Raw genomic sequence first — 13,168 nt, forward strand, 5'->3', positions numbered from 1 at the left:
ATTCCCCCACAGCTCATGCTGGAGAAGGACTTAGTACATTACTTACATCACTGCCAATGTACTGGACATGTTTAGCGTGCTGAAAGCTGGGGGTATCTGTGGGGAGGCTGTATCCAGTAGGCAGAGCATTCACACCAGCCCAGCGATACAAATTCTACAAAAGAAAGAGAGAGTTTGTGACAACTGTGTGTAATATTTGAGAGTATTCATAGCTGCATAGGAAATCTCTTAATCGCAACTGGCAAAAGACTTCCCCCACGTCTACATTATAATGCATACTTTAGCTTAAAGGAGGACATTTTCCCACTTTCATTTTAGAGCAGGGAAATCTAGCTAAAGACAGACATTAACTTCTGAAGAAGTTGCTTTTTGAATATCAGAAACTCTGTGGACCCAGAAGTTTTATACTTACTTCACTCTGTATTTTGTTTGCATGATATGCCCGCTCCAAATCTACTGTTTTATCAGTAGGAATCATTTTTCCTTTAACATTGTGCATATATTCACCACGATAGACAGCCTGAGGAAAAGAAAAAGTAATTAGAGGAGAGTCATAATCGTGATGTTCTCTCACAGTATCTATTGCTTGCATATATGCAGGAATTTCTTCTAAAAAACTGGATGAAAGTTTTTTTGGATTCAGGCAATTAATGATTTTAGTGATCATGTTCTCATATCTTAATAAAGGCATAGGCAATGAGTTGTAGATAACCAGCAATGATTAAATTATTAAAATGAAATTATTAAAAAAAATATTAAAAGTCACATTTCTAGAACTTGTCAGTTAATGGCATATGCAATATTGGGGGTGAAAGGTGATACAAACACTTACTTCACTTAAATTCAAGCCACTGAGGACATTCTGGACATAGACAGGAGTGTCCATGACCACAGTGTAGTCATTCTTCATTTTTTCTGCCTTAGATTTATACTTAATCTGCAGAGAGAAATTCAAGACCTCTAATTAGTAAGGGTATTCATTGTTAATTGAATTCATTATATTCTTATGTTTACCTTATTTACTATTTATTTTATTACTGAACTACTCTATCGGTGAGCCATCATTTAAGTAGAAAGTGTATTGAAATTTGGCTGCCTAAATGAGCACAGCACCCTACTAGATAAGAACAGCTGATAAGTTTTATCAAGGAATATCAGGAAATGTCAATGCTCATTCTTAGAATAGGCATAGGTACCGCATAATGGGAGTTGGACTAGATGACCTCTAGGGGTCCCTTCCAACCCAAAACATTCTATGATTCTATAATAAATACCCAACATACTTCTGACGCAGAATTTAAAGGGATATACACTCTTGAAAACCAGAATGGTTATTCTCCCATTTTAATAGCTTAATCTCAAACTAAGGATGTGTCATAAGATCTTGAGAGGAGAAAAAGTAATCATAAAATCAAGAACAAAATACTTTCTTAAAAATACGAATTCTGCATTATTTCTGCTTTACTTCAAGGGTTCTGAATGAAGAGTTACTGTTTTAAGCGCTCTCCTGAGAGGACAAGTATTTAAACATATGCTTAATGCTTTCCTGAATGGGATGTAACCTGACAATATCTACTTCCAAGGCATCAAAGTTTAAATAACCATATGTGGTTATTTAAGGAATACTTCAGTAGGGAAGGATATATAACATTTTCCAGATTATATGCAGAGTAGAATAAAGCTACTCCATCCTTTTAATCCAACAGAGTGAAAAAAACCTAAGAAGCAAAACCAGTGTATCCACTCACATCACTGCGAAGATCGTAGGCATGTTTGGCGTGGAGAATTTCAGGAGTGTCCCAAACAAAGCAGCCAATGCCTTTCAGCCAGTTAAGATCATCCTTGTATACCACCTAAGGTATCAGAGCAAAGAAGCAATCTGTAAGACTTCCACCAGCATCTAATCCCTTATTGCTAAATCAGTCTGAAGCATGACAGTCAAGTTATGGCAAGTAAGGTTGCCAGTACTTTGACTATTTTATTTTTTGTTTGAGAAAATCAAAACAATTCCTTTTGGCATTTAAATAATTTTTCTTCATTGCTTCAGTTTGGCCAATAAATAAAAAACCCAATGTTTTTTAAAAAAAACCTACTTGCATATCCTAGTGGGCAATGATATACTGCTAGATCGCTGGCCTACTCCTGGGCTGACCTATACAAGGCAAGTGCATAGAAGCTTCACGCCACCAGGATTTTCTCAAACTTCCAAAGTTTCCACACCTTATTGCAACCAAATAATAAAGGACAATTTACAGCCAGGGACGGCTGAACTGGTAGAACTGTAATGTTATGACCCAGTGCCTATGCTAACAACACTGAAATTATGGGTATGAAGCCACATCTCAACTACGCACTTACTGCCAAGTGTTACAAAAATTGATGGCAAAAGTTGATACAGATGCTGTTTAGCAGTGCCTAGTACCACGGATTCAAGTGGCAACTTCAGAGTGCTCCAACTAAGTTTTTGCCAAATCATTTCCGCTAACATTGCACAAATGCAAGAATCTTTTTAGAAAGAGCCACGAACACATGATTTGTGAACTTACATCACTAAGTTGATCCGTTACTTTTCGAACATGAGCATTGATTTGAAGATCTGGTAGACAGATCCATTCGTGGAGATGTGTGCGGTAATCAATTTCACTGATTTTCTTCTGTGCATCCTTAGCAGAAATTATGTCTACCATGTCTGGAATAATGTGGACTTTGGCTTTATTCTTTTCATAGACTTCCTTGTACAGACGCTGCAGAGTTAAAGCAGTACATTAATAATGCTGACAAATAGTCTGAAGCATTAACTGTTGATAAATTTGAAACATAATTATCGATATTTTCATGGAAGGTTAGTGGGAGAGCAATTGCTTTGGTTGTGAGTGAAATTTACATCTTGCCTGCTCTAAAAATAATTTCCAGAACCTTAACAAGGCTGATAAAATATGATTCGTCAAATTTTCATTGTACTCACGTGTTAAAAGGAGGTAGACTATTTAGTGCTCTGCTTTATACATGAGCATATTACACTAAAGGTTTAGCCATGCAAGCAATTTAACAGTTGAGTCACAATCTTGAAAAGACATTCATAAGTGTATTATAGAATTTAGCAAACACTGAATACTGCCAAATGCATGTGGAAACGTGGTATCTGAATGAAGGCATGTGGATTCTTTGAGAAGCCTCTTCTGAGGTAAGTATGTTTTTGTCAGGAAAACACACTTCAGAAAACAACACTTACATCAATATTAAGCTTTCCAACTCTAAGGCACCTTGCTGTATTGGGGTCATCCTCAACACCTCTGGGTAGTGTGTACAGTGCTTTAAACTTGTCATATTCTTCTCGGTATTTTACCTAGGCAGATGCAAAGAAAGGCAACAAATAACCGACTCCAATGAGTCAATTGTATTTTTGGAACAACATTCATCAGTAAGCAAAATATGTAGTTGAGTCCAACAAGCAGAGAAAGTCTTTAAAGCAGGATCGTGGTTTTCTATTTTATTTTAAATGGCAAAGCAAGCACATCATAACTATCATGTTGGAAAAATAACAACACTTTAAGAATAAATAGATGTAGAATAAGCTATCTATTTATTGTTCTAGCTCTTTCATGTGAAGATATCTGTGAAGAGCGTGATCTCTCATAAGCCTCAGTTCAGTAAAGCACAAGATTATGTTCTTTACTCAGTGAAACATCATTTAAAGACATTTGGTGTTTTTCTGACTTGGATGCTTATGCAATTTAGACTAAAATAAACCCTAACCAGACATTTTCAAGGAACAGTTTCTATTACTACAAAATGTGACATTTTTTCCATGAAGAGAAACAGCAAAGGACTATCTGTTACCCAAATAATTATCACAGAAAACTTACTATCTACAGATACATATTATATCTCAATTAAAAATAGAATTTAAAAAAAGACTTTTTTACACCTATAGTATATGCAAGGCACGAGAGATTCCATTGCTAGAACTGATGATCTGATTAAAAAAAAGGAATTTTATTCACTTACAATACTAGCATTATGCTTCAGTTCTTTTGCACGTGCTAGGGATACAGCATCAGAGGGCAATATATAGCCAGTAGCTTTCACTTTTTCCCAGGCTTCCTTGTAGAGATTCTATGGGGAAATTGAAAATCTGTCAGTGGAAAAATTCTTCTTCTGAAACCATTTGAAACCAAAAGCCCTTCTGTTTTTATTTATATGCCATAACTATTACTTAATCTCAAGAGGCTGTACACTAGTTTAGCCTTGACAGTGCACATAAAAGATGACAAAAATGCTTTCTAACAATTCATGTTCATTCTCATACAAGGTCTTAATTTTGTTCAGGTGAAATTTTCTTCAGGGAATCAATTTATTAATGCATGTATTTTGACAAGACTAGAACTACAGTTAGAAAATATGCCCTCTGCCTGAAATACAGCATCTTCCCCATACTGAAGTAATGCAGAAGGCTATCACTGGCTTTGATAAGCTCCACGTTTGGATGTTTATCTTCAGAGTGAACAAACAAAATAAAACAAAAATTCCAAATAGTAGCACCTTAAGAGAAAACAAAATGTGTAGAAACACTTACATTGCTAAAGAGATGTTTCAAATTTTGAACTCTTTCAGAATCCACTGTTTCAGTCACAGTTGTATACTTGTCCTTAGTTTTGTGGTAATCTTGCTTGTATTTCACCTGTAAGATGAAAGACAGATTTAGTTAACTTGTTTCAATTCTCAGAAGGGGCACAGGGAAAAGCCTGAGTAGAAGAAGTGGGGAGACTCACGTCACTGGCATTTGCACCACTCTGCACGGCAGTCACGTAGAGAGGTGTGTCAGTAACAACACCAAAGTTCTGAAAATTCTCTTTTCCTGCAGCTGTATATTTTATCTAAGGAAACAAAACAAAACAAAAACATTAACGTTGAAAACGGCTGGGAAATTCCCTGCTGGCTTCCTTTAAAATCAGTTCTGGACTGCTGAAGCCCGGGATGGTGGCCCAGTAAGACCAACTTTAAAAGTGACAGGCCATAGAAAAGAAACACAATATACAGCCAGTACGAACGAAGGAATAATGAAAACTGCACACCACTGTGTAGCATCTAGTAGGCCAAGATTACATCAGCAAGGCAAGAGACACTGTTTTTCCCAGCATAAATGTCTCATCGAGGTATCTTGTGCACAGGGTGGCATACAGAAAGACAAAGTGTTATCTTCTTACTGCTAAAAGCCACAGCCTTGCTGTCCTTCCATCCTCCTAAGTTTTCTGCTCCACCGATAACAAAAGTGACCATGTCTTTACAGATGAAACTGAAAGAGCGTATTATAATAGATTGAATAAGATATTTCTGCTGTAATAGGAATTACTTCATTCTGCTCTGGACCAGGACAATTGTCAGTCCCAGTGAATCTTAAATAGAAGAAAAAAACCCTTATAAATACTTACTTATTTGAGGAAAATATGCTTACTTGGCTCTGGAGGTCATATGATTTTTTAGCATGCAGGATTTGTGGAGTATCCCAGACATAACATCCAAGTCCCTTCAGCCAATTTAAGTCATCTTTATACACCACCTATATGGAAGAAAACAGAGTATTAAGTTAGGAAGAAATTTGACTTCTGCTTGAAGAAAGTAGTTGTTTCTTCTCTATATTCAGCATCTTCCACTTGTGCAAACTCAATGCAGAAGGTTACCGCTGAATCTGACCCAGACTCATCCAGTAATTCCAATCTATTTGGGAGTGTAAATGCAAGCAGAGAGAAGACTATCCCATCTCACAGTTTGACTGAACGATTTTTACCCACAGGATCTGCAAGGGAAACTAAACCAAACAATACAGCATAGTAATAGGCCAGGCAATTAACACATCACCAGATTTTATTAGGAAGGTTGGTTGGCCCAAGTTGAGATACTGTTGACTATGTAATATGAAGAAGTGTCATGGTTCAGCGTGCCATTCACTCAGCTCAGGCTCTGTGGCCTGATAGAACACCAAATGAACAAAGAGAAGTCTTTTCCAGACCCAGGAGGATCATGGATGCTGTCCTGGCCCCTGTGCAAATTACAACACTCCCAATTACAATACATAACAAGCACTGCAGTGCAGCGACATTCTGACTGTACCCTGGTACATCCACATCTCTTCTCTGCATGTGCCAGATAGGAAGCTTCCTATACAGTCTCATCCAGCCAAAGAGAGATTATGTGTTGATAGCATTGATCTTTGGGAAGGTTTCATAAATGTTAATTTAATTTTTTTCCAATTTACAAATGAATAATAAATAACCAGACCATTAAAATGTCCCAAAGAAAACTGTAAAAATGTAATTTTTGGTACTATGCTACGAAGCAATCTAAGACCATGGTTATTAATTTCATATTTAAATACTATGAAAGATATTTGAAAGTGGTTTATATTTAAATACCTTGGAAAAAATTACATGAAAGGCTACTAAAATGTCAAAACAAATGAATGAAACACATACATCACTCAGAATTTCCTGGGCTTTTCTGGCTTGAACAACATCATTTTCTTCAGGTGAACAATTCCACTGATGGAAGTAAGTTCGGTATTCGAGATCACTGAGGATGTACTGGCACTTCTTGGCTAGCACATGATTCATCATGTCACTTGGAATATGGACATTTGCTTTGGTGTCTTCATAATTCTTTCTGTATGCCAGCTAAAAAGGAAAGATTGGGCAAAAGGTGAGAGGAGAGAATAGTGGTTTTCTGCATGATTTTGACTCTAATAGGCTACAGGTTATAGCATAACCTGAGGCATGCTTTCTGGACGTGGTAGCTAAACTCCCATGGGATTCAAGAAGATGAAATCTTAACTTCTATATTAATCACCATTTATTCTGGTAAGGTTCTAGAAGGACAAGAATTATCTTCACTTGCAGATTTAACAGCTGGTGAGAAAATTAAAAAGACTTCAAGATAGGAAGAGTCATATGCTACAAACATGTTTTTAATCTAGTTAAATCTCCCTGTCTGAATGAAGACAGAATATTTGGGATTATGCTAACTTTATGCCCTGCATGACATGCTGTATCTGCAGTGGTGATAATAACAAAACACCAAATGTGCATTTACTTTTCCAGTTCTTAAATTCCTGTTTCAATTCAAAATTAATACTTTTTTTTTTAAAGCAAAAGAATCCCAAGTCATGTAGTGTTTCTTACTGCTCACATTCTTAAACAGAAATAGAAGAAAGTTACTTTCCTTATTCTAATATGTCTAACAGCTAAACAAATCCCTTTTTATCTCCTACATCATTTCAAGTTCAATTATTCAACTCATATACAAAATAACCATTCAGGAAACATAAACACGGTGAAAACACTTTTACTCATGTCATTAAGCATTGCATTATTCATGTTTAAATATGTCATACTAAAATAAAGAAAACAAAAAATACTACAGCAAGATTAATTCTCTCCTTACCGCGCTCCTTATTTTCTGGAATGCTAGCGAATGAACGACACTGGGGAAATCACCAATCTCCTTCCCAGCCAGGTAATGGCCTTTCAGCTTCTCATATATTTCCTTATATTTAAGCTGAAAAATATTCATGTGGAAATTTTAAAGTTCATTCTAACAACATATGGGGAAAAAAATCCCAGAAAGAATGAAAATTCATACTAACCTCACTATTTACATAGTTTGCGCGCTTTGCCCCAACAAGTGGAATATATTTCTCATCCAAAGTATACCCAATGGGCTTGCTGATTTCCCAAGCTTTTTTATAAAGTTTCTAGACAAACAAAACACATACAGATTTTGATAAAAAAAATCCATTATATTTTCCAAAACACCTAACTCTGCCATTTATATGCATATGCAATACGACTACTTTTATAGAGTAGTTCTTTATTCCATGAATTGTCCCAATGAAGTAAATGAAGAATGTTCATTTTGAACAATATTCAGTGTAACTAAAGCAAGCAGAATAAGTATTCCAGTTCAGGAAGGTACCAGAGCACAAATTTGAGCTGATCTCTGATTTCTTTACTATATTTGGAATTCAAAATTACTCATCCAGAAGAGTAATAAAAATATCCAAAATTTAAATATGAACTCTTGTTTAAAAGTGTAGAATTGACATTGATAATTTTACAGCTACATGTTCAAAATTGTAAAAAATCTTCAATGAATACTATTGTTTATTATAAGAGCATTAACCGTGTTAGTGGCACTTTTCTAACACATCATATTTTGTTAATATTAATATTAAATTATTAATATTAATATTAAATATATTTACCTTCACACTAAATTATGAAGCACCTACTCATATGAATAAGTGTCACATTTTCAAAAATTAGAGATTTCCCAAATTAAAATTAGTGAGACTACACAAAAGTAACTGCTTAATAATGTAAATCATCCACAATTTTCCTCTCTTATAAAAACATAAATGTAAATTTCATCAGTAATCTAGGAATATATCATTGGATGGAACTATAAATTTGTTTTGTCACACAAACTTTACTACTACTGCTGCTGCTATTACTACTTCCAAGCACCACACAGCAGTGCTTTAAGATCAGTTCAATAAGGAAAGAAGTTATCCCTATCCCAATGATCTAAGCTGGGAAAAACTGAAGAAAGAAGAGATTAAATAACTTTCCCAGTGCCACCCAGTAGTTTAATGACAGAAACAGAACAGTTTTCTGAAGTCCACTCCACATTCTGTTGCTTTCAAACCAAACAAATTAAAGCTTAGTTAGATATTCATTGAATCTTACATCGCTGTAGAGTAAGGCCATGTCTTTGGCATGGTTCAGTGCAGGAGTATCATCAGACCCGATATACTGGCCTTTCTCAAGGTTAAACGTTTCTTTGTATTTTAGCTACAAAAGAAAACAAACATAATGTTAATTCCACAGGAGAAGTGAATTATCCCAACTAGTCCATCTATTAGAAGTAGACATTAATTTTCTGTTGTTATCATATCTTCAATAATGTTGTGTGTACATTCCAACCACAACAGGACGCAGGTAAATGTCATCAGTATGTCACACCACAAAATCCACACAGTATTCGAGTGAAATTAAACATACTGATCAGCAAATCCAGGTTAGTCGCAACACCACGAATGCCAGTAGCACTTTGCAACTAACAGCTGTTCACTAAGAACAGGACTCCATTTTGAACTACTAGAAGCAAAATCTCTGTAAACTGTAAATAAGGGGGATGCTATATTCCTCTACAGACAAATGCAAAATTATTTTGGATAGCACTATTGTGCTGTTCATTTACATCACTTCTTACTAAACTTATTTACCCCAGTAAAAGTCTATTATTAATGAAGCATGCATATGCACACACACATATACTAAACACAGTATAGTTCAGTTTAGCAAAAGCAATTAAGTCATCTACTAGTTCTAGTAATATAACAGTCTCTATTTAAGAAAAGTACATACATCGCTCTGATTGACAGAGTTCATCTTTGCCAAAACAATGTCAGGAGTGTCAACCACACTGGTATAATTGGAAAAGTTATCAAGGGCTTCCTTCGTATACGCTCTCTGCAAAGAGAAGAAATGTTTTCTTAAACACTGTGCATGAGGAAGAAGAGGTAATCGCATAACTGCTAAAACATTTTCTCTCACCTTATTTATCAGTTCTTGCGCATTCTTAACTTTCTTATGTTCCACTGAATCCAGAGGAATCCAACCACAGCCACGAAGCCATTCCAAATCAGATTTATAAATATTCTAAATCATAAAAGGTAATAAAAAAGGAAAGAAATGCTTTAATTCAGGACGACATTTTTCAGTCTTACGTAATATGGACAGTATTCTTAGACCAAACTAAGTGGAAATTACATAGTATGTATGCAATATGACTTACATCACTTTGCAGATCGTAGGCCTTCCTTGCCTGAATACAGTCATTCTGGTCAGGATGGCATGTCCATTCGTGCAGGTATTGGCGGTAGTCAATATCACTGACCAAGGTCTGACATTCCTTTGCTGCCATAACTGACATCATATCCGGAGGGATGTGAATTTTGGACTTTGTTTTGTGATAGTCTGATTTGTACAATCTGTCATTCTGGATCTCGCCTGCATGCTCAAACCACACCAGTTTTGGATCATCTCTCATACTGGGAACTCCAACATAGTGACCTCTTTGTTTGACATAGTCAGCTTTGTATTTAAGCTGATGGAAGAGGGGAGAAATATGTATAAAATCAGCACTGAGTGTATCTGCGAACAGCTATGGTTTTGTCAACACAAAGAATAGATGAGACAGAGATGTCAACTGCAGTCTTAGGTTTTCAGTATGCGGCCAGATAAAAATATGACACAAACAGTAATGTTACTTTGCATAGTCCTTCCACTTCAAAACCGGGACTAATATGCTACCGTTTTTCAGTAAACAGCATTTTCAACACAAGTGGAAAGCCCTGTTACAAAATGTTTGCTAATAAGTGCATTTAGCCTCAGTTTTGTAACATTTTTTTGTAACAAATTGAGACTGTCTGAAGAGTGCAGGCTTAAGGTATTTACATCACGTTGTTTTGATACAATGTATATTCAAACTCAGAGTCATGTAATAATTTCAACAGCCATTACAAAAAAGTTTAAAATGTAACGTGAATAACACCTTACAGTTTTTTAGGGAGAAAGCCTCCATAATATGCCAAAAAATGAAATCAAAGCTATATATTATAATCATAATATCACTTAAATTATTTAATATTCATAAAATATGGAAGTCCACCTTAGTTGATTTTGAAAGGGCTGCTTCAGGACAAAGCGAAGGTGGAAAGGAGAATCTGACCTTTCTGCACTGATATCTGTAAACCCCATTGTTTGTAGGACAGTGGACTTCACAGGTCGTGAAAAGTACACTGGATGATACCCCTAATGGAAAGCTTTCTATGTCCGTTACTGAATTTGCAAGGCCTTTACATTTCCAGGCTTCCAAGCACCTGCCTTCCTAATGAGAAAAATTATTACCTCACTTTGGACATCATTTGAGCGTTTGGCATGACAGATCTGCACAGTGTCGGGAGGTAAGAGGTAACCAGTGGCTTTTTCTTTCTCCCAACTTTCCTTGTATAAATTCTGCGGAAAATAAAGGTGAGGAGGAATTCAGCACTACTATAATGATAATTATTACCATATATATGTAACAAATCCTTCCTTTAGGATGTTCTTAATAAGGTAAGTTTTCTAAATTCCTTGGAAGAGTTATTAATGTGAGTAGAAACTGTCAAGGAAAGATCACGTACCTGATTAAGAATTCTGGCTGCCTCTCGGGCCATATCTAGCTGTGGTGTATCTGTTAGAGTATAATTTGACTTGACCTCATTCCATGCTTCGTGGTATTTAATCTAGAACAGAGAAAGAAATGACTGTCTTGCAGCACCATCACAAAATTGCGAAAACATAATAGCAAACACCATATTTTATGCATTACATAATGTATAAAATCCTAAATTTGCAAGGCTATTAGACATGACACATTAAATATACATCCAAATGGGTATTTTTTTAAAAGGAAATTATACAAGATGAGAAATTATAAAATTTTTCAGAGAAAATTTTGAAAACTTGTTCCAAGGCAGCTGGATGGACAGGGAAAAGTCTTCAGAAGTCAAAGTTCCGCTACCTGTTTGGTCTACAGGGATGCACAGCCGATAGCCAAGCAAGAAGTGTTTGAACCAGGGCAATAGACTTCAAGCTTTTTAAAAGCAAATCTCTTTACTCAGCACGATCTCTACGTGAACGCAGCATTCCAGCACCTCCCAACCACAGATGTGTACACTGAGTCATGTTACAAGCAGAGGACATGCCCAAATGTGGTTATGTGGTTGCATGGCAGTATGCCATCTAATTCAACCATATCATTGTTATTGCCAGCCTTTCACCAGTGTTTGAGTTAATGTGTTTAGCTTGGCCTGTTCTCTCACAGAAGCATATAGCAAAAAAGAAACACGAACTGAGAGGGGGTCGTGTCATTTCATGTTCACAGACCAGCTCCTCACAGCTCACCAGCCTTCAAAAACATATAAAGAATGGCAAGCTGACAGCACACCGGTTTTGCTCATGTTTATTGTTACACAGCAGTTAACTAAAAAGTCTAAACTCATTGGCATAAGTGAGAAGGATTGAACATTATGGTTGCCAGAGTGCAAGTGGTTATTTATGTGCATGTTACCAATGATCACCAGTGATATCAGCCAAGAGTGAAAGAAGGGACTGGTTGCAGCACTAGCACTGGCTTTTCACATGTCTAGGAAACATGTTGTTCTGCTTGAGAAGCTTCTTTCCTCATAAGACATGGGGAGGAGTGAAGTCCCGTTCATCTTTATGTCATACATCCACAGAATTCCCAGAGACTGATCAAGAATTCTTTTGCATTTTTTTAAAATACCCTTCTAAAGGTAACATCCTACTATGTAAATATACAGACCAAGTTAAGAGCCCGGAAACACGCTAGCAAACTTACATCACTGCGAATTTCACCACTCTTCTTTGCTGTGACATAATCGACTCTGTCTGCTACTGGAGTAAATGGAAGAGTTTCGGCTTTTGTACGGTACTTTCTCTATACAAGAGAAAAGATGAACAGTCAGTTTGTACTGGAATATTTTATAACTAAGACAGCAATTCTGAATACGTACACAGGAGAAGAAAGTTTACATGGAAAGAAAACCTCTCCATACACAATGAATGCTGTGGAAATACTCCAGTTGTATTTTTTATTTAAAATATTAATGCATTTAACCATTACAAATATTGTTAAGAAAATTTTAGTATTGAAAAGCATTTTGTTACCTCATTCAGGAGGTCTCCAGCATGTTTGACATGGTTGATTCCAACTGAATCATTTGGCAACCATCCAATTCCCCGTAGCCATTCCAAATCAGATTTGTAAATAGCCTGGGAAAGCAAAACAGGGCCCACGCTGTTAGCTACAGTCCCCTGTACAATCCAGCAAGATTCATAAATAATGGCACTTACTTCCACTGGTTAAAAGGAGAGGAGTAATTCCAACATGAGCACTATATCTGAATTTATCACACTTGAAACTTGGCAACATATATCACTGGCATATACTTTGCATTCCTAACAAACAGCAAAGCCAATTCACTGAATTCAGCAGAAGATTTCCACTACTTAGAGCTGAAGCAGACTAAGAAGAGACAATACAG

The 13,168-nt window shown here is 36.2% G+C and overlaps 1 protein-coding gene across 1 annotated transcript in view; it reads right to left on the reverse strand.

Moving 5' to 3' along the window:
• NEB (nebulin) overlaps nt 1–13,168 on the reverse strand; it is a 128,134-nt gene that overhangs the window by 45,296 nt on the left and 69,670 nt on the right. The window contains 21 exon segments of the mRNA XM_035898943.1: nt 47–154; nt 413–520; nt 833–937; nt 1,749–1,853; nt 2,547–2,744; nt 3,233–3,346; nt 4,009–4,116; nt 4,577–4,681; nt 4,773–4,877; nt 5,456–5,560; nt 6,474–6,671; nt 7,438–7,551; nt 7,640–7,747; nt 8,742–8,846; nt 9,423–9,527; nt 9,612–9,716; nt 9,853–10,164; nt 10,968–11,075; nt 11,243–11,344; nt 12,463–12,561; nt 12,792–12,896. Coding sequence (XP_035754836.1) covers nt 47–154; nt 413–520; nt 833–937; nt 1,749–1,853; nt 2,547–2,744; nt 3,233–3,346; nt 4,009–4,116; nt 4,577–4,681; nt 4,773–4,877; nt 5,456–5,560; nt 6,474–6,671; nt 7,438–7,551; nt 7,640–7,747; nt 8,742–8,846; nt 9,423–9,527; nt 9,612–9,716; nt 9,853–10,164; nt 10,968–11,075; nt 11,243–11,344; nt 12,463–12,561; nt 12,792–12,896 — 2,622 coding nt within the window.

Source organism: Egretta garzetta, unplaced genomic scaffold, assembly GCF_000687185.1.
Source record: "Egretta garzetta isolate BGI_Z169 unplaced genomic scaffold, ASM68718v1 scaffold208, whole genome shotgun sequence".
NCBI classification, from domain to species: Eukaryota; Metazoa; Chordata; class Aves; order Pelecaniformes; family Ardeidae; genus Egretta; species Egretta garzetta.